Consider the following 21,246-nt stretch of genomic DNA (forward strand, 5'->3'; position numbering starts at 1 on the left):
GGGTTAGGTCAAACTAGGTGCACACAACCTCATGGACTTATCTATTTATTTTTAAAGCACTGGGATTATAGCTATTGCTATACTTCTGGCACTCCAACGCTGAATCTTCGGATCTCAGGGTTCTGCAGCAGCAGAGTCCGTGTGCAGCTACCTGCTCACCCCTCCTCTTCTGCCCAATCACAGAGTACAAAGCCTTCTGTGAATGGACAGCAAAGGGGAGGCCCAGGCAGAGTGGCTGCTATGTGAGAAAGTGTGTGCTGTCAGTGCCAGGAATATAGCAATAACTGTACTCCCAATGCTCAGTAAAATTGTCAGTCAACTGGGCCTATTTATATACCTTGTTTGACTTAACCCATAATAAGCCAGTACCTTTTAAAAAGTAGCTGAATTCCTGGTGTTCAGCTTTAAAACACATGCACCAGTAAAATTCAACTGCAATGAATTTTGGTAAATATCAGAAATGTAAATGTGACCACAACGTTTGCAAAAGAAATCAAAACTGTAATTACCATTCATTGACAATAGGGTCCAGATCTGTGCCCATAATAACACGCTGCAATACTCATTAGTAATTTAACTAAGAAGTTATAATTTGCCTGAAGCCACAACATAAGGTGCCAAAACCCTTTCAGATTGGGGTTGGTATGGTTTGCCACCATCCCTTGTTACATATAAGAATAAAAAGATTGGTCTCCTCAATTTGGGATTTTGTAGGCAAACAAAAACAAAATTATGTAAAAAAGACTAATTTTATTCAAAAATACATGGATAGAGTTCAAGATTACACATATAAATCACAGCATATTATAATAAAATACATGTCGTGGAACACTAATAAAGGCTACCACACATGAATGGACAGTATAATACTGAGTATAAAACCCTTTGACAGAGTATAGATCCTGATCCAACACGTTTCAAACATGTTTAGAACTAACAGTTCTGTTCTTCATCAGGGAAAGATAGATCCCAACTCTAAAAGTAAAGATAGAAAACATAGTAAAACAGTTGCATACAAACTGTAGACATGTTCATATGTGGGTAATAGCAACATATATATATATGAATATGACTACTAAACTTAGACTGACCATAGAAGGGGAGAGAGAGAGAGAGGAAAACAAACAAAATTCCCACAGATCCTTTCTCTAAGAACAAAAGCATACGTAAAAGCTTGACAACATAATGTGCCAAGAAATAGGCAACATGATGTCTAAGGCATGCAAGTATATGAGTAAAGCCAATTACTAAAATCTCATATGTAATTCAACATGTTAATGTGATTTTAAAAAGTAATTTTCAAAATCATTTAGACGTGTATTGCAGTATACTCCATTTTGCCCCAAGTGTCGCTTAATATACATGAAAGATTGTTGGAGCTTGGAAATTACTTATTTAAAGTAGATTGCAGGTGCCCACAGCCCTTGGGTTTAATGGCTACATACATGCCTATACTCTACTTGGCACCTAGTGTAGGGTGACCAGACATTCCCGGTTTCCGGGGACAGTCCCGGACTAAGGACACTGTCCCTGGACCAAGCCTGTCCCTGGTTTTGTCCCCGGATTCAGGGACAGAGTACTGTAGACAGGGCATCCCATGCCGACTGAGAAACAGCCTAGTGGCTCCAATGCCGACGTCTCTGTATATTATGCAGTCCTGTGCCCAGCGCTCTGTGTATTATGCAGTCCTGTACCCAGCGCTCTGTGTATTATGCAGTCCTGTACCCAGCGCTCTGTGTATTAAGCAGTCCTGTACCCAGCGCTCTGTGTTTTACGCAGTCCTGTGTCATTTGCCAATAAAAAAAATGTCCCTGGATTTCATTTTAAAAAACCGGTCATCTTAACCTAGTGATTTATTTGCTCCATTACTGTCCTACCCGGTGTCTTCTTTTTTTCTTTTGTATTACTTCCTCCCTTGACATCTATTCATTACCTTTGAGTTATCTGGTATCATACTCCCTTCTGACTAGTGGTTAGTCCTCTTCCCCTCTCAAGAACTATTTTGTTCATGCCTTCTGCACCAGGTCAACTGTCAATAATCCCCTGCCATAGAAGCAGCCTAAAGCCTTGTACACACGCAACGAATTTCCGCCGACCGGTCGTCCGTCTTTTGTCTTTGGTTTGTTGGTTGGAATGTGCTCTAGACTGCACACGAATTTTCACGCACGACAGAATTCTACTTCAGAAGTGATGTCATGTGTTGGATTGCTTTCTTTGTGTTCTTTCATCTCTGAGCATGCCTAGTCTTGCTAATAAGATTTTTCCCTGTCGAAATCTGTACTTACTGCACAAAAATCGGACGTGCTTTGACGGTGGACAAAAGTTTTATAGTCTGCACACCAGAATTTTTTCGGCTGAAAAGTCGGAATCGGTTGTCGAGAGCACCATACTAACAAGCCGAAAATCGGCAGATCGGTCGTCGGGCGAAAATTCCTGGCCGAATTTCGACTCGCGTGTACGGGCCTTTAGAAAGAACAAGTAGGGAGCATATCATTTCCTACACCCTAGTAGGTTGTATAGGGAATGGTGATCATAAATAGTGCCACAACATGAAAAAAATTTAAAGCATCTCTAAACTAAGAAAACAGAAATGTAATATTGTAACATCGTAATATGTATCGTAATCGTATATCATAATATATATCGTAGCATTGTAATATGAAATTCATTTCTAGGCATTTGTACTTCAATCTTGTATTGCAGTACAGTGGTTACCTCTGACACCAAACTATTGAGAACTGTTTGCTTGGTATTGTAAACTCTTTTTATAGTGGATATATTTTGGACAATCTAATAATAATAAGTTTGTTCCATAGTGAGATCCATTTATATTTGTATGACCAAGGACAATATCTTTAAGGGCCAGTTCATACTAGTGCGATGCCAGACATTTGCACCGCATTGCTGTGCAGATCATATGCAAATTCAGCCATACAAACTGTTTGGCTGAATTTGCATCGCATTCAGACCAAACTCGTGCAGGACCTTTTTTTTTTTTGTCAGCACCAGAATTGGATTGCATGGCTGTTCACACCCAAGCGATCCGATTCCTGTCCGATTTCACAGTTTGCAAACTGATTTGGGGGTGTCATTAACTTTATATTGATACCCGCAGCGGTTCGCAGAACACAGTGTGATCTGCCTGTGATTCTGATGTGGTGCAGAATCCGAATCTAATTCACTGTGAATTCGCACCACATCCATTGTGAACCGGGCCTAGGGGCAGCTTCACGCTAGATGCAGGACAAATTCACAGCAGATTCACAGCAAATCCGCACCTCATCAAAATCCTAACATGTCTATGCGAACTGATTGCGGAGTGTAATGCCTCGTACACACGCAACGATTGTTGGCCGACCAATCAGCCGTCTTTTGTCCAGTGTTGTTGTGTTGGTTGAAATGTGCTCTAGACTGCACACGAATTTTCTCGGCCAACAAAAACCAACTTCAGAAGTGATTTCATGTGCTGGTTAACTTTTCGTGTGTTTTTTCTTCTCTGAGCATGCCCAGTCTTGCTCATCTGATTTTTGTCTGCCGAAATCTGTACTGACTGACGGAAAATCGGCCATTCTGTTGATGGCCAACAAACATTTTATAGCATGCACACCAGATTTTGTTCGGCCGAAAAGTCAGAGTCGATTGTCGCAAGCATCATACTAACAAGCCGAAAATCGGCCGATCGGACATTGGCCGAAAATTCACGGCCAACAATCGTTGCATGTGTACGAGGCATACATGTGTTTGAGGGCACTATAACAGCCAGTGTTTTAATGGAGTGCTAGAGACTTGTCATGTCACTCATAAACTGAAATGAAAATGGTGTTTATCAATAGGATAATGTCAGGGCTGATGCTGCAACTACCCCTATACATGTACTGGGCAAAGCTAAGACAATGGATTCATTTTCTGACATTGGATAAATTGTCCTGGTTTCAGCATGCTTGAAATATAATTGGCATAACAAATATTGAGAGTTATGCCACCTTTGAAATTCTAAGGAAATTCACAAGTTATACAAGCCTGGAATAATATTTCTTAAAGCATTATTAAACCCAAAGCCAAAAATGTAATATATTGCAGCTTACCAATCATTACCCTGTTTCCCTGAAAATAAGCCCTACCCTGAAAATAAGACCTAGCGTGATTTTTGAGGATGGCTGCAATATAAGCCCTACTCCGAAAATAAGCCCTAGTTAAAATCCCTGTAAAAACATGTAATCCATTTTGTAAAAAGATTATATAATGTGCAGTGTGTCTGTTTGTAACTTTATTGAGAAAAATACCTTAATTACACAATAAAGTTACAAATGGAGACTCACTGGACATTATATAATCTTTTTACAAAACAGATTGCATACTTTTTTAATGATTTTAACCAAGATTTATTTTTGAGGTTACAGAATGTTATAATGCTGACTCCTGAGGTGACAGGGGAAGAGGAGAAAAGAAGACAGGGGATACAAAAACTTTTAAAAAAATATTTTATTGTTTTCTTCCCGTTTTTTTTTTTTAAAACCTAGAGAGGGGTAAATGACACAGCACAAGGACTGTGCTGTCTATCATGCTAGGATCAGGATATATATATATATATATATATTTTTTTTTTAGGGTTACAACCACTTTAAGATTGTCCTTATACATACCGTAAATAAATAAGACATCCCCTGAAAATAAGCCCTAGTGTGCTTTTTGTAGCCAAAATTAATATATAAGACCCGGTCTTATTTTCGGGGAAACACGGTAGATGTGGTGGCTGTATTCATTTTTCTTTTTTGGGTTTTTTTTTTCCCTCTGTTTTCACCTGGTGATCAGGTCAGTAACACACCTTCTGTATAGAGTGCCTCCACTCTGGATGAATGCGCACAGGGGGCACATTTCGACAGAAGCATTGTCAGTCTAGGGCAGTGTTTCTCAAATCCGGTCCTCAGGGCACACTAACAGGCCAGGTTTGCAAGAAAACTGAAATACATCACAGGGAATATCATTTGCTGCTCAGTGATTTCAGTATTCTAGTCTGCATCTCCCCAAGGTAATACTTAAAATCTGGCCTGTTAGGCCCCTTTCACGCGGTCGATCCGATCGAATCCATCTGTCAGTTTTTCAGGCGGACCTGATCGGATACTCCATGCATCCCTATGGGGCGGCGGATGTCAGCGGAGAGGTCTCCGCTGACACCCACTGCTATGCGATTCCGATCCTGTCCATGAAATCCGGACGGTTGGAAACCCTATTTTCCATCCATATGGAGGATTGGATCGGATGGGATCGGATGAGAACGGACAGGCGGTCCGTTCTCATCCGATCTCCCCATAGAGGACAGCGAGGATCTGACAGCTCCGTCCCTGCACACAGAGCAGAGACGAAGCTGTCATCCACATATGATCCACCTGCTCAGCAGGGATCGGCAGATCGATCCCCCGCTGAGCAAAATGGACTCCGTCGGGCGGTGTGCCCGTGTGAAAGGGGCCTTAGTGTGCCCTGAGTTGAGAAACACTGGTCTAGAGGGAGGGGAATGTTAGATGTACTAGCAGATTTATATACACTAACAAACTGAAGCCAAACTGGAGCTCACATTTTGCAAGCAGTTGCATCAAACAGTTTTGTCCCCTTTGGGGCAAAGGTTTTACATAAATAAACAAAAATTGATCATTGCAAGCATCCCTGCCAGTAGTAAATCCACGAGAGCTTTTTCTTTTGAAAAACAACAGACTTACTGGCTGGATCACCAAATAAAATAGATGGAAGAAAGCCATTACATCTAATTGGTAAGCTGCAATATAATACATTTTTGCTTTTGGGTTTATTACTGCTTTAAAGTAGAAGGTCACCCAGGTTTTGACAAATTTAAAGTCAGCAGCTTCAAGTACTGTACCCAGTGTATGTTATCCTCTCCAAGGGAAGGAATAAGGAAGTGTACCCTCCAAAAAGGTAAGTGCTCCCTGAAATAAAAAAAAATATATATATGCAATTTCTTAGGAGGATAATGGTATTTTTTGTTTTCAGATGAAGGTCTGCTTAAATCCATTGAAATATGGGAGTGGTACCTGATCATTTGTGTTTCCACCAAACAGATTTTCTTTGGAGCTCACCACCCAGACCCAGACTCATCTTCTACTGCTTTTTCATGTGTTGCAGCCACTGCAAAGTACCCTTCTAAATTTCTGTGTTACCTTGCAATGGAGCTTACCTAGGCTTGATGAAGTCACATCCTCCTTCAGGCCTGACGATTGGCCACTGGGGCCCAAGCACTGCATAATATGAAAAGATCATATGCTCACAGAAACCCATTCTATTTTGTAATGACTGCAAAGGAGGCTATAGCAGCAGAGCCACACTGCAAATGTGAGAACAATGGGATCAAGAAGAAGGCTTTAAATAGACTGTCCTTTTGCCTTGAATGGGCAAAGCAACAAAGGACCTCTAACCATTTGACCTCTAGAAAATTTACCCCCCTTCATGACCAGGCCATTTTTGCTACTTTGGTTACTTTAACTGACAATTGGTCTGCCGTGTGACGCTGTGTACCCAAATAAAAATGTCCTTCCCCCCACAAATCGAGCTTTTTTTTTTGTGGTACTTAATCACCACTGCGTTTTATTAAAATGTTTGCGCTATAAACAAAATATGACCGATAATTTTGAAAAAAAACAATATTTTTTACTTTCTGCTATAAAACAACAAATCCAATAAAAAAATTTAGAAAATCAAATTTCTTTGGCAGGGATTAGCAATTTATAGCGGGACTGCGATGTTGTGGTGAGCATTCGGACACTAACTGACACTTTTTGGGAACCAGTGACACTACTGCAGTGGTCAATGCTAAAAATATGCACTGTTGCTGTACTGATGACACTGGCTGGGAAGGGAAAAAACATCTAGCGCAAGCAAAGGGTGAATGTGTGCCTAGACAGTGTTTATGTGTACTTTGTTTGGTGCTTTTACTAGGGGAAGTAATAGATAGATTTTATTCCCTGTTTTGCGGGGAAAGAAAATCTTACTTCCCCACTGACAAGACATGGCTCTGCCTTGTTTACATAGCCCTGTCCTGTGTAAATTTGTGACGATAATCCATTGGCCGACACCTGGTGATCAACATCTGCCTTGTTTAATCAGAGAACGGCCAGCCCCCAGCGGCACGTGCGTGCGCCCCCCTTCCGGAAGTGTCGGATTACGTACTAGGTACTTGATCTGGTGCAGCAAAGCCGCCTTGCTGCCGTTTATATTTACGGTCGGCAAGCGGTAAAGATACATACTCTAAAGCCTAGTACACACGCAACGAATTTCCGCCGACCGGTCGTCCATCTTTTGTCCAGAGTGGTGTTTTGTTGGTTGGAATGTGCTCTAGACTGCACACTAATTTTGTCGTCCGACAGAATTCTACTTCAGAAGTGATGTCATGTGTTGGATTGCTTTCTTTGTGTTCTTTCTTCTCTGAGCATGCCCAGTCTTGCTCATAGGATTTTTCCCTGTCGAAATCTGTACTGACTGCACGAAAATCGGACGTGTTTTGACGGAGGACAAAAATTTTATAGCCTGCACACCAGAATTTTTTCGGCCGAAAAGTCGCAGTCGGTTGTCGGAAGCACCATACTAACAAGCCGAAAATCGGCAGATCGGTCGTCGGACGAAAATTCCTGGCCGAATTTCGACTCGTGGGTACGGGGCTTAAGACTCTCATATAGGTCCTGGTTTCACCACCAAGTGAGCCACTGACCTAAAGAAATCATGTAGTATGAGGGTTTGTACTTTTTAGACCTAAACAAAATGTAGACACTATGGTGTACAGTAAGAATCTCATTGAGGTGCTTAACCACTTAAGCCCCGGAGGATTTTCCTGCTAAACGACCAGGGGGTATTTTGCGATTCGGCACTGCGTGACTTTAACAGACAATTGCGCGGTCGTGCGACGCTGTATCTAAACGAATTTGGCGTCCTTTTTTTCCCACAAACAGAGCTTTCTTTTGGTGGTATTTGATCACCCATGCGATTTTTACTTTTTGCGCTATAAACAAAAAAAGAGCGTACATTTTGCAAAAATAACAATATTTTTCACATTTTTTATATGAAATTCCCCAAAAAAAAAATGTAAAAATCAAAATTTTTTAAAATTTTCGGCCAATTTGTTTTATGCTACCTATGTTTGGTAAAAAAAAATCGCAAAAAGCGTATTTTGATTGGTTTGCGCAAAAGTTATCGCGTTTACTAACAAAGGGAAAGATTTCTGTCATTTTTGTTGTTTTTTTTTTTAACGTGTAATGGCGGCGATCTGCGATTTTTTTTGCGGTACTGCGACATTGGGGCGGACAGATCGGACCCTTGACTGACATTTTTGACACTTTTGGGGTAACCAGTGACATTTCTACAGTAATCAGTGCTATATATATGCACTGTTACTGTAAAAATACACTGGTAGTGAAGGGGTTAACTTTATTTGGGAGGGAGGGGCTGTGTGTGTCCCTAGGGGCGTGCTTTCTACTGTGATTGGCTGTGGCTTGAGCTGTAAGGACACTGATCAACGGATCTACATAGTAGATCCATGTGATCAGTGTTTTTACAGCGAGGAGAATGACAGGTGGCTTGTTTACACAAGCTGCCTGACATTCTCCCTCTCCCCCGCCGATCGCCGAGTAACCGGCGGACATCGGGTCCGCTGGTCACACGCGCGGGGGGGTCCGTGACCGCCCAGGAGCGGGAGCGCGCCTCCGCGGGCGCGCGCTCGCTCCCCAGAGCCTCACAGGCGAGCGACGTAGACCTACGTCACTCTGCCTGTGAGGGGCTGACTGCCGCAGTAAATATACTGTGAGCAGTCGGCAAGCGGTTAAACAGGACAATACCAAGGGAACAGCAACCCAATAATTAAAGCAACAAAAAGGGAGGAGGTAAATGTAAAATGGGCGTTAATCTGTGATCCTCTGTATTTAAATGTACTTTACATAAATACCTATATCCAATAGTAGAAAAAAATGTTTACTAATATATAGAAGACTGTAAAAACAAGAAATGCATCAAAAGGTGCACAAGAGAGCCCACAAACATATAAAATGATAAATATATTGAGAGCAATCAGATGTGATAAAGGGTATACCACATGGAGCTTGCCTACATGTTTATCGGTATAAACTGCTTCTTCAGGGCTTCTTTCTCTGTGTCTGACTCAACAAATCTCTAGGAGGTACATCAGGTGTGTCCAGGCTAGAGGGAGACTTCCAACTACAGACTATCTTGCTGGCCTCAAACATAAATATGGAACAACATAGAGTCCTACATCAAATAATATATATGCTCTGAGTAGGATAGGTTTCTAGAATGCTGGTAAAGGAACCGATCCCTCCCAGGGATTCACAAAATCAAAGAGGTCCATGGTAAGGATTATCTCCAAATAGTAGTCCAATATAAAGTTGTATCCACACTCCACCAAGCCCAAGGCAAATGGAGGAGATAGGGTGCAATGGAAGTCCGGTAACGAGTGTGTCTGGGTCTCAGGAGGACTCGTTACTCCAGCCGTACTTTTCAGACTTCTCTTGGCTACGTACTTCATCCAGGTCATTACCTCTTTATGAAAATTAAGTCAGGTTTAGGATGATAGCCCCAGAGCCTACATCTCGACCTAGGGATTTGTGCAATTATTCAGGTGTCTCCAAGGGTCAGGAAGGATTTGTTTTCTCTTTAGAGCAAACTAGAGCGCAGCTTATAGGGTTTTTTCCTTTCTCTGGTTCAGCTGTAGGCTTGGAGCTTCTGTCAAAAGACTTTTGTTTGCATCCAAACTGTTTCTCTCCCTATACAAGTTAATGGGAATGCAAAAGCAGCTTAAAGCATGTAGAAGAAGCCTTATAAGGAGGTCACCTTAGGTCACCTGCAGTTCAAGTGATCTCAGAATTTCTGCCTTGCTACTTCCACCCAGCGTATTCAGTAAGCACCTGGTTGTACAGCTGGGTACACAGTACACCCTCCTTTCCCCACCGACACGATAATACTGCATGCTGTGGACTGTGTGAGAACACATAGGGCCCCATTCCCCTTGGGGCCTGTGTGCCAACACACATTGCACATATGGAGGATACCCCACTGCTGTAAACCCATGGACTGTAGTGGGATTTTTGATTTCTGATTATTTCTGCTACTCCCTCTAGGCTAGTGGTCACCAACCTTTTAGACCTGACAGACCACTAAACTCACAATTTTTAATTCCGCGGACCACTAACATGAATTTTACATGGCATATACACACAATGCTTTGGCTCTCTGTCCCCCTCCCCTGAAATACACTGCTGCCTTATACACACAATGCTCTGGCTCTCTGCCTACCCCCCCCCCCCCGCATCACACTGCTGACTTACGCAGACTCATCATTGCATCTCACCTCCTTATCCAGCCATGTGCTCAAGCTCCATGCTCTCTCCCACAGTCTGTGATAAGCGCTGCCATTGGAAGTCCCCTCCTTCTTCACCTCCTACTCTCTGCACTACTCCCAGTGCCTCCCTCTGAGTTCACAGGAGCCGCAACTACAGAGGAGGCTTCGGGTATCAATGCGCGCTGACAGTATTAGCTGTCAGCGCATATTGAGAACAACATTGCGTGGTAAATATCCACCACAATGTTGATTTGCAGCAGAACCCCTGGGGACCATCATCCACGGACCACTAATTGGCAACTGCTGCTCTAGGCTGTGTAACCACACAGTAGGGGTGGGTGAGTATGTGAGTTTTTGCATTACTTTCACAAATGTTTCAGCTTATAAACTAGAACAGAAACTATATGTTGTGATTAAACTGTATTTTTCATTGGAGAAATTTTACATCATATCCCACTACTACTCGGACAGGAAGTAGGGGGAACTCCCAATGAGAATACAGGCATTAATAAAAGGCAGACAGATGTTCTAACCCTCCCTAGCTCTATTCAAAACATGGGTAATGTCAGGCTTTAAAATTTGGTAAACTGGTTCAAATAACAGGTGTTAGTTTATATACTTGACTGAACTGCCTCACGGACTCTGGGGTTGATTTACTAAAACTGGAGCACTCAGAATCTGGTGCAGCTGTGCATGGTATCCAATCAGCTTGTAACTTCAGTTTGTTCAATTAAGCTTTGACAATAAAACCTAGAAGCTGATTGGTTTCTATGCGGAGCTGCACCAGACTTTGCACTCACCAGTTTTAGCAAATCAACCCCTCTGTCTTGTTCAGGTTTACAATTGGTGGTATTTCAATATGGACGGTAGCGATATTCGACCATCTGTTCAAATGGCAGCTCTGTACAAATATGAAATGTTACTACAGTGAGAAGGGTAACATTGTCTTTTTATTATATCAACAATTTAAAATTGATTGTAGACTTTTAAAAAATGTCCATTGTGTTCAAGGACCAAAATAAGGTCCATTTCACACTGACAGACCGATGTCGGTTTTACAGGCGGACCCAAACTGACCATCCATAGCTCTCAGCAAACATGTGTCCATTGACACCTGCCGGAATCCGATCCTGTCCACTAAACTCTGGAGGATCGGATGACAGTTGGATGAAAACAGCCAGGCTATCTGTGTCTATCTGACCGCCCCATAGAGAACAGCGGGCTGTGATCGTGTCCCTTCTGCATAGCAGAGCAGACACAGACCTGTCATCCACCTGCTCAGTGGGAATCAGCAGAGAGATTCTTTGCTGAGCAGGCGGATCCACTTGACGTAGCCCGCCCCGTCTGAAAGGGGCCTAAGAGAGTCTAAAGCCTGGTACTTACTATGAGTTGTTTTCTGTTCAACCCAGCTCTGGTGGGAGCTGCTGTACTAACAATACAACATTAGTACAGAGATCTCCCTCACTGAGCTGTTGTGTTCTGACAGAGGGACGGACCCCCCGGCCAAAACACTTCGATCAATGCTCTCAGCCATTGGCTGAGCCGGATGGCTGCTGCTTTTCAGCATGCATGTCCGACAGAGTCTTCTATCGGAGCGGCTATCATACACAAAGGCCGAATGTCGGACGTTTTTTATTGAACTCGCCGTATACGGGACTTAAATGTTACATGGTGCTTGAGAACTTTGCAGATTAGATGTAACATCAAAACTAAAGGAGTAAAAATAAGACTAGCTATCTGATTACATTGACTAAATTCCACAAAACAGACCTACATTGATAGCGCTAAGAAAGGAAAATCAATTGCCACTTGTATTACACTACTATTCCTCTAAAACTGGAAAGCCAAATTCCAGGCAGGCAGGCAGCTAAATATACATATGAAATACATATAAATGAGTTGCTTTACTTGCCAACAGATTTGTAATTGTGATTGAGACAACCTTACCAGACAGTATAGCCAGGTCACTGACCTAACTGTAGCAAAGCAATACAGTTTGGTCACCAATCTGCCTCAAGCTAGTGCCAGGGCAATAAAGGAGAAGCTGCATACTATGGGGTCATCACTCCCTACTCTGTTACTGCCAGAGAAGCAGCCCACCAATAATGCTTTTCAGCTACTGTATGCAATCAATTTATGTTGTGTGTGATGAAGGAGAGCAAGGGGTGCTGCTAGGTATTATTAACATTCAAACAAAGAACTGACCACTCTGTGCAAAACAATTGACTGGCTCAGAGTGCTGCTGTACAGAAATTCACAGCATGCTGATATAAGGACAGGTTTGTGTACTTATGCTAGTTCATTGTAAAATTCACTTAATGATATTTAATGAATACCTAACTAGGTTTAATGGTGTGTATTTATGTGCCTGGAGTTTAGCTGTGAAATGTATACTTTATCATTTGCATAGAATTCCAGTTTTAGGGCTCTTTCACACGGGCTTTCCTTTTTTTTTGCCCGATCAGGTCCTTTTTTTTTTTTTTGTAACGGACACGGATGACACTTGTGTCATCCAGTCCGTATGTCCGTTTTTCATCCCATCCGTTTGCGGATGAAAAACTGACATAATGCATGTCTATGTAAATACGGATGTCAGCGGATGACACCACTGACATCCGTTTTTGCTTCAGTTCCGTTTTTTGAAAGGAAGAAAAAATAGGGTTCTCCTCCGTTCAAAAAAACTGAACTGAACTGAACTGACAAAAAACGGATGTCAGAGGATGATCATCCGATGACATCCGTATTTACATAGAGATACATTATGTCCGTTTTTCATCCGCAAACGGATGGGATGAAAAACGGACATACGGAACGCCCGTGTGAAAGAGCCCTTAGTGCCTGTGGGACTTGGGTGACTTAATTAATGAAACCATAATTGGGTTAAATGTGTCCACTTTAAAGAGGAACTTCATCCTAACACCTCGCCCAGCCCACGACACACACTTTTTTGTCTCTTCTTTACTTGGTTATTCACAAAAAGAATACTCATATGCTCGGTTCTATCTGGAGGCGTTCTGTAGTGTACACCCCATTCCTGCGCCACCATCTTATTCTCTGACATCATCGGTAGCTAGCTATTTCTTCCAGGTTTTTGCAGCCGACTCCCTAGAGATGTTTATGCGCTACAGCAGAGGTCTTCAAACTATGGCCCTCCAGTTGTTCAGGAACTTCAATTCCCTTCATGCCTGGTCATGTCTGTGAATGTCAGAGTTTTACAATGCCTCATGGGATGTGTAGTTCTGCAACGGCTGGAGGGCCGTAGTTTGAGGATCCCTGCGCTACAGCATGTTATCTGGGGGCGGCTGCAAAAAACAGGACCGGTCCCCTGGTGACACATTTTAGATTATCTTGAGGCCTCCTGAGATACATTATGTGGCTACAGGCAACTGAAGATGTCACTTTTACTTAGCCCCGGTTCACACTTATGCGAGTGCGGGGTTCGCATGTAATGTCGGAGCGCACTGCTCCTTCATTACATGCGATCGGCTGTGCGGTGCGAGTTTAGCCATACAGTTTGTATGGCTAAATTCGCACCCGCACCCGCAGCAAACTCGCACAGGACCCTTTTTGGCAGCCGCATCAGGATCGGATCGCACAGCGGTTCACACTTGTGCGATCCGATCCTGTGCGAACTGCAAGATCGCACTGCGATATGCGATCAAACTGGGGGTGTCGTTAAGATTACATTGACACCCCCAGCGTATCGCATATGGCAGTGTGAACTGCCAGGGGTGCGTGTGCGATGCGGGAACAGGCTGCGGATTCGCAGCCTTCCCGCATCGCATAAGTGTGAACCGGACCTTACTTGAAAATCCTGGCAAGTCCATGGGGGAGGGTGGTTCTCTTAAAAAAAAAAAAAAGTTTTTGAAAAAAGTAAATAAAAAAATGTGCGATTGTAGGAGTTTAAAAAAAAGGGGGGGGGGGGTGTTGATGTATCGGAATAAAATGATGTAAAGTGGTTGAGGAGGGTGAAGGTCTTCTTCAAGTTGTGTCCCACATAGTTATTGTTGTAAACAAGCTTAGTGAGTAATTGTATGTAAAATATCAAAACACTGTTGATTGATTTTTTGGTTTCATGGCATTGCGGATCTTTCTAAATGTATTTATGTATGTGCATTTTATTTATATATATATATATATATATATATATATATATATATATATACAGTATATATATAGTACTGAGCAAAACTTATAGGCATGTGTGAAAAAATGCTGTAAATTAAGAATGATTACAGAAAAAGAAGTGGTAATAGTTTATTTTTATCAATTAAAATGGAAAGTAAATGAACAGAAGAGAAATCCAAATCAATATTTGGCGTGACCACCCTTTGCATCAATTCTTTAATTCTTCTAAGTACACTCACTGTACACTCACAGTTTTTGAAGGAACTCGGCAGGTAGGTTGTCCCCAACATCTTGGGCAACAAACCACAGCTCTTCTGTGGATGCAGCCTGCCTAAAATCCCTCAGTCTTTTCATGTAATTCTTCAATGATGTTGAGATCAGGGCCCTGTGGGGACTAAACCATCACTTTCACGACTCCTTTGTCTTACTTATGCTGAAGACAGTTCTTATTGGCATTGTCTGCATATTTCAGGTAGTTATCCTACTGCGGAATAAATGTGGGGCCAATCACACACCTCCCTGATGGTATGGCATGATGGATAAGTATCTGCCTTAATTTCTCAGCATTGAGGATACCATTGACCCTGACAGTAGCGTCACTATGGGGGTGCAGACCGCACCCAGGTGACACCCGCCAGGGGGGGTGACACCATGGCCAGATTGCCAGCTCGCCAGCTCTAGAGGGGGTGCTGATTTTAGTTGTACCCCCCTAAAGGGCTGGTCTTTTCATGGATGCTGTGCCTGGCCGCTGAGTGCCTTCCCCTATCTCTACACTCACAACCGGGACAAGGGGAGAGCAGCACGGAGCAGTTAAGTCCACAAAGGAGAGGACAGAGATCAGAGAGTCGGGAGTGTGGACTATGTTCTCCCCTTCCTGTCAGCAGAGCTATCCTCCATAAAGCACAGGATCACTCTCACATCTTACGGTGTTTGCTTTATTACTTTTGCGCAGGAGGGGGGATTTTTGCTATAAGAGAGGATTGGGGGATTTGTGCTAGGAGGGGGTATTTTTTGCTAGGAGAGGGGGTTAGGGGGATTTTTACAAGGAGGGGGGGAGTTGGGCTGGGAAAGGGGATTGGGGGGTTTGTGCCAAGAGGGGGGGGGGGGATTTGTGCCAGGAGAGGGGATTGGGGGATTTGTGCAAGGAGGGGGGATTGGGGGGATTTATGTGAGAAGAAGGGACTTGTGCTAGGAGAGGGGATTAGGAGGATTTGTGCTAGAAGGGGGATTTGTGCTAGGTGAGGGGATTGGGGGGGGGATTTGTGTTAGGAGAGGGGATATTGGGGGGATTTGGGCTAGGAGTAGCGGCAGGAAAACATGGTGTCAGCCCCCCCCTGGGGGGAGGGGTGACACCAACCCTAGTGACGCCACTGGATCCTGACCAAATCTCCAACTCCATTTTCAGAAATCCATTTTCCCAAACTTGTAAGAAACCTCCACCATGCTTCAATGATACCTGCAGACACTCATCATTGTACCGCTTTCCAGCCCTTTTGCCTCCTGCTACAGACAAATATTTCAAATTTTGACTCATCAGTCCAGAGCACCTGCTGCCAATTTTCTGAACCCCAGTTCCTATGTTTTTGTGCATAGGACATGGAAACAAGGCTAAGCGACTCAACTATGCATGAAAACATGGTTTTTCTCCCACAGAGTGCAAGTGTACTCAGGAAGAATTGAAGAGATGATGCTGTTGTGAAGGCAAAGGGTGGTCACAAATATTGATTTGATTTGGATTTCTCCTCTGTTCATTTACTTTCCAATTTGGTTAATTGATAAAAATAAACTATAAGCTAACTTTCACACACGGAGTCCGTGTGTTGTGAAGGCAAAAGGTGGTCACAAATATTGATTTGGATTTCTCCTCTGTTCATTTACTTTCCAATTTGGTTAATTGATAAAAATAAACTATAAGCTAACTTTCACACACGGAGTCCGTGTGTTGTGAAGGCAAAAGGTGGTCACAAATATTGATTTGGATTTCTCCTCTGTTCATTTACTTTCCATTTTGGTTAATTGATAAAAATAAACTATTAGCTAACTTTCACACACGGAGTCCGTCAGGTGAACTCCATTTTTCACAGCGAGCAGGCGGATGACAGCTGTGTCTCTGCGATGTGTGCGGAGACACAGCTGTCAGGTCCCCATTCTTCTCTATTGGGGGAATCGGATGGGAACGGACCGTCTGTCCGTTCTCATCCGATCCGGCAGACGGATGGGCTGTTTTGATGGATCAGATGTCAGCGGACATGTCTCAACTGACATCTGATGCCCCGTAGAGATGCATGGTAAAATGCTGTAAAATAGGAATGCTTTCAAAAGTAAGTGTTTTAGGCCCCTTTCACACAGGGAGTCCGTTCAGATCCGCAAAAAAAAAACTGACAGGCGGATCTGAACGGACTCCCTGTGTGAAAGGGGCCTAAAACACTTACTTTTGAAAGCATTCCTATTTTACAGCATTTACCATAACTGCCTAAGACTTTTGCATTGTACTTTATATATATATATATATATATATATATATATATATATACAGTCTCTCTCTCTCTCTCTCTCTCAGTCTCTCTCTCTCTCTCTATATATATATATATATATATATATGTATACAGTATAAGTGATTTTTTAATTTTTTTAATACATTTTCAAAGATTTCAAACAAACTTCTTTCATGTCGTCATTATGGGGTATTGTTTGTAGAATTTTGAGGAAAATAATGAATTTAATCTATTTTGGGATAAGGCTGTAACAAAAATGTGGAAAAAGTGAAGCGTTGTATATATATATATATATATATATATATACTGTGTATATACTGCATATACATGTATACTATATATAAGTGCGCATGCATAGAGTCTGTGAATGGACAATTATTTTTCCTGTGATTGATCATCACTTTGTATTATCAGTCTTTTCTAGGAAGACGGTTGGCTGTTGTAGTGGACAAGCACCTAATGAAAATGTCAAGACAGAAGGCTAACTTGGTTAAGTTGTGGAAGGACCACAGAGCTGGTCAGAGGTGAAAGAGGGCAGTAAACAGCTATTCTCTCTGATGGTGTCACAGCAGAAGGGAATGATGAATTTCACAAGCCACAGAGAATTACAGAATAGCTTTGTGAAAGGCGGCTGTTGGGGGTGGGGGGGATAACTGATCGCTTGATACACTACAAAACCAAAACAAAGCATTTCTTCGATTCATCGCATGCATACCCAGAGACTTCATATGGAATAGATTTCTGATATACATTTTGGATGCTGAGCATAGATGGACCAGTATGCAGGGCTTGTACAATGCTGCATCCAGCAGACAGAGGATATATCCGCTTTTCTCCTGCAATGTAACAAAAGAGATTTTGCATCTGGCGTTCATTCTTTGGTGTATATAAAAAAAAAAAGGGGTGGCAAGTGGTGAGTGTGAGCCCCCCTCTCTCATTTACCTCCTCCTCTCTCCACACCCAGGGTCTGGCCAGGAAGGAGTGAATAGCATGTTCCTAATACTTACTAAAGAAGAAGAGGGCTGGGTGAATCCTTCTAGGGTGGGTGGGTGTGTGTGGCTTGTCCTCTCTCCCTGCCACTCCTATCCTCCCCCCTCTCATACACAAAACACACAATAGACCAACACAAAGAGGACATAAGGTTCAATGCTCCTCCTCTCCCATATAGCATGTAGATTTGTAGGGTGGCATTTCTAAACATGGTCCTGTAACCCAGCAGGCCTTTTCTTGCCAAGGAAAATGCAGAAGATGCTAGGCTAAGGAGCTGACATTTCTAAGGATTTCCCTATCATATCAGGATTGTCTACACCAAAGCCTGCTATTGTAGGATCCAAATCCATCCACTATGGGCAAATGCACTGGGAGATGTACCTTGGTTGGGATCTGCTGCCTGCAGCTGGTGAGTTAAAACAATAACCGGTCTGATGGGATTCTGGGAAACATTAGCAGGATTAACACATCATTACTATATATATACATTGATCATATGTGCAAAGAATGCATTCGTCCTGTTATGTCTGTGCTTTTAATGAGCAGATTGCAAGCTCTTTAAGCAATTGCTATTGTATATGAAAAACCTCTTTTATATTTGCTTTACATTTACACATATGCAGTCTATAGGTGCTACTATTATTGTGTTTAATTAAAATGTTTGTTTATTTAAAATGTATGTAGATATATTTGGACATAGTGTATATACATAGGTATCCAATTACAGTGCACCAAAATTCTATCTATCTATCTATCTATCTATCTATCTATCTATCTATCTATCTATCTATCTATCTATCTATCTATCTATCTATCTATCTATCTATCTATCTATCTATCTACATGCACACTTTCTTTAGAATAATTGTTAGATACTAGTATTAAAGGTTCACTTATTGTACACAATGGAATGTCGGAGAAGAGCTCAGTATTAGGAGTTATATACTATAACTGTCAAATACATAATTATTTTTTTTTTTTTGTCTGATACACTTCAATAACCATAGTAATTGCTGCAGGGGCTCCTTTAGTCTGGATTAAACGGTTTAGCTTGTACTATTCCTTTAAAGCTTGGTTGGTGGGCAGTTTTTCTAGAGTGTCAAAAAGTAGAACATTTTCTTTATCAGATAAACGAAGTACGTGTGACATACTGTATACTCCATTGACAAACTGAATGGATCATTTAGCAGAAATAAATGACTGTATTTGGATGGTAGACATGTCAAGGCCAGAGGTACATGGTATTTGGACAACTGGGAGCTCATCACACCTACTTGGAGAATAGAGGTATGGCTGGTGTCACATGACAGTCCTCCATGATGGAATACATAGCGGTCAGTAAACATATTCTGGATATTAGGATCATAAGAAGAAACTTTGTTTCAAGTTAAATAGTAACTAAAGGATCTTATAAATGCATGCGTTGTGAAATATTTATAAAGACTCTTAAAAAATTTTTTATCCTACTTTCTATATGCAAAATGTTTGGTAGACCGATGAGAACACGTTTTACTTGTCGGGAAAAATTTCCCAGGTTTTATATTTTACAGTGAACAGCCATTTGATAAAAGTCAGTAATCATCATGATCATTAATATATATGGGTAAATTGATGGCGCTATACAAGTACCTGTAATAAATAAATAAAATAAAAATGGCATTAATACCCTATTATTGGATAGGACTTTGATGCCTTGATGATAGGACCTTATCTTTGGGCAATGGAAGGTCAGCCTTTGGTGCAGGAAAAATGACTATGTGTGCATGAAATTTACATAAGGGAGGCTTAGGTTGACCATACACTAGTTCAGTGATGGTGAACCTTGGCACCCCAGTTGTTTTGGAACTACATTTCCCAAGATGCTCCACTACACTGCAGAGTGCATGAGCATCATGGGAAATGTAGTTCCAAAACATCTGGGGTGCCAAGGTTCACCATCACTGCACTAGTCCTATGAATATATACAAAAATTCTCATCAGGACATTTGGTGACTTGAGGAATGTTGTTTGAAAGTACTTTTTAATTGTATGTGTGAACCCAGCCTTAGGGTTAGGGTGAAGGAGATGGTGTTTACAAGAGGAGCTGGCTAAAAATCAATTACCATAGTGGTTGGCCCTGTCAGCACCACTTCCCCTGACATCCTTTGATAAAAAAAAAATCTTTAAAAATCTGAAGAGCTGGTAGAAAATTGTCGGCCTTCGTCTATCTGCTTTGTTTAGCATGGAAAAAGGAATTTGTTAGATTTCTTTCCGTTCAGCGTGCAGTGTGCAATCTTTCAGTATTTGGCCAACTTTAGTGTAAGGGGCCTTGAGCTGGCCATACATGGATGAAACTGTCTGAATTTCCATCCGTAAGTGGCCACTGCAGTTGAACAGAAGTTATCAACTTCCCTGTTGGATTTGAGCTGCTCAATCAGCACATGCAGCCAATGGCTGCAGCGCTGATCTGTGTATTCTAACAGCAGGGGGAGTCTCCCTACCTCCACAATGTCAAAATACAATGACACAGCGGGGAGGATTCCGCCATCCACCTTGAATGTGTGCATGGGGGACTCAGTTAATTTTTTTTCAATTTAGCCTGCTGGCTAAACGAAACAAAGTAAGCCATGTATAGCCAGCCTTAAGAGCCATACACACTATAAGATTTTCTGAAGACTTTTTCTTTCAGATTTACCTTTTCTATGTAGTGCAAGGGCCTGCCAGATTGCATACAAATTGAAAGTGTTTGAGGTTTGACCTCATATTATATGGTTTTGGTAAGTCTGAAGGAAAAAGTCTTCAGAAAATCTTATAGTGTGTATGGCCCATTAGGCTCCATTTACACCTGAGCGTATCGTTTATAGGTGTTTTTTCAGGAGCATTTCAGGCGTTTTTTCACGTGTTTTTTGCAGGTGTTTTGAGGCAGGCATTGACAACTAACAAAAACACTTGTAATCTGCCAAAAAAGAAGCTCATGTACTTTTTGGAGCTTCAGGCGTTTTGCTTCAGGCGACAAAACGCTCAGATGTGAACAGGGGCCATTGAAATGAATTGGATTTTGCTTGTTGGGCGTTTTGAGACTTCTGAGATGAATGTTTTACAAGCTGAAAAATGCTCAGGTGTGAACAGGGCCTTAGGCCCCTTTCACACGGGCGCACTGCCTGACAAAGTCCGTTCTGCTCAGCGGGGGGATCGATCCGGCTCGGTGTGCAGAGAGCTGTCAGATCCCCGCTGTCCTCTATGGGGAGATTGGATGAGAACGAACCGCCTGTCTGTTCTCATCTGATCCCATCCTATCCAATC

General features: G+C 42.2%; 1 protein-coding gene across 1 annotated transcript in view; it reads left to right on the forward strand.

Annotated features, from left to right (window-relative positions):
• Positions 1-18,008: 18,008 nt before the first annotated feature.
• The window catches only part of NKAIN1 (sodium/potassium transporting ATPase interacting 1), a 65,737-nt gene continuing 62,499 nt past the window's right edge, over positions 18,009-21,246 (forward strand). The window contains exon 1 of the mRNA XM_082244710.1: positions 18,009-18,373. Coding sequence (XP_082100836.1) covers positions 18,320-18,373 — 54 coding nt within the window. The 5' untranslated portion in view covers positions 18,009-18,319. The remainder of the gene's footprint in view (positions 18,374-21,246) is intronic.

The sequence above is a fragment of the Pelophylax lessonae genome (assembly GCF_965119305.1).
Source record: "Pelophylax lessonae genome assembly, chromosome: 2".
In the NCBI taxonomy this organism is placed as follows: Eukaryota; Metazoa; Chordata; class Amphibia; order Anura; family Ranidae; genus Pelophylax; species Pelophylax lessonae.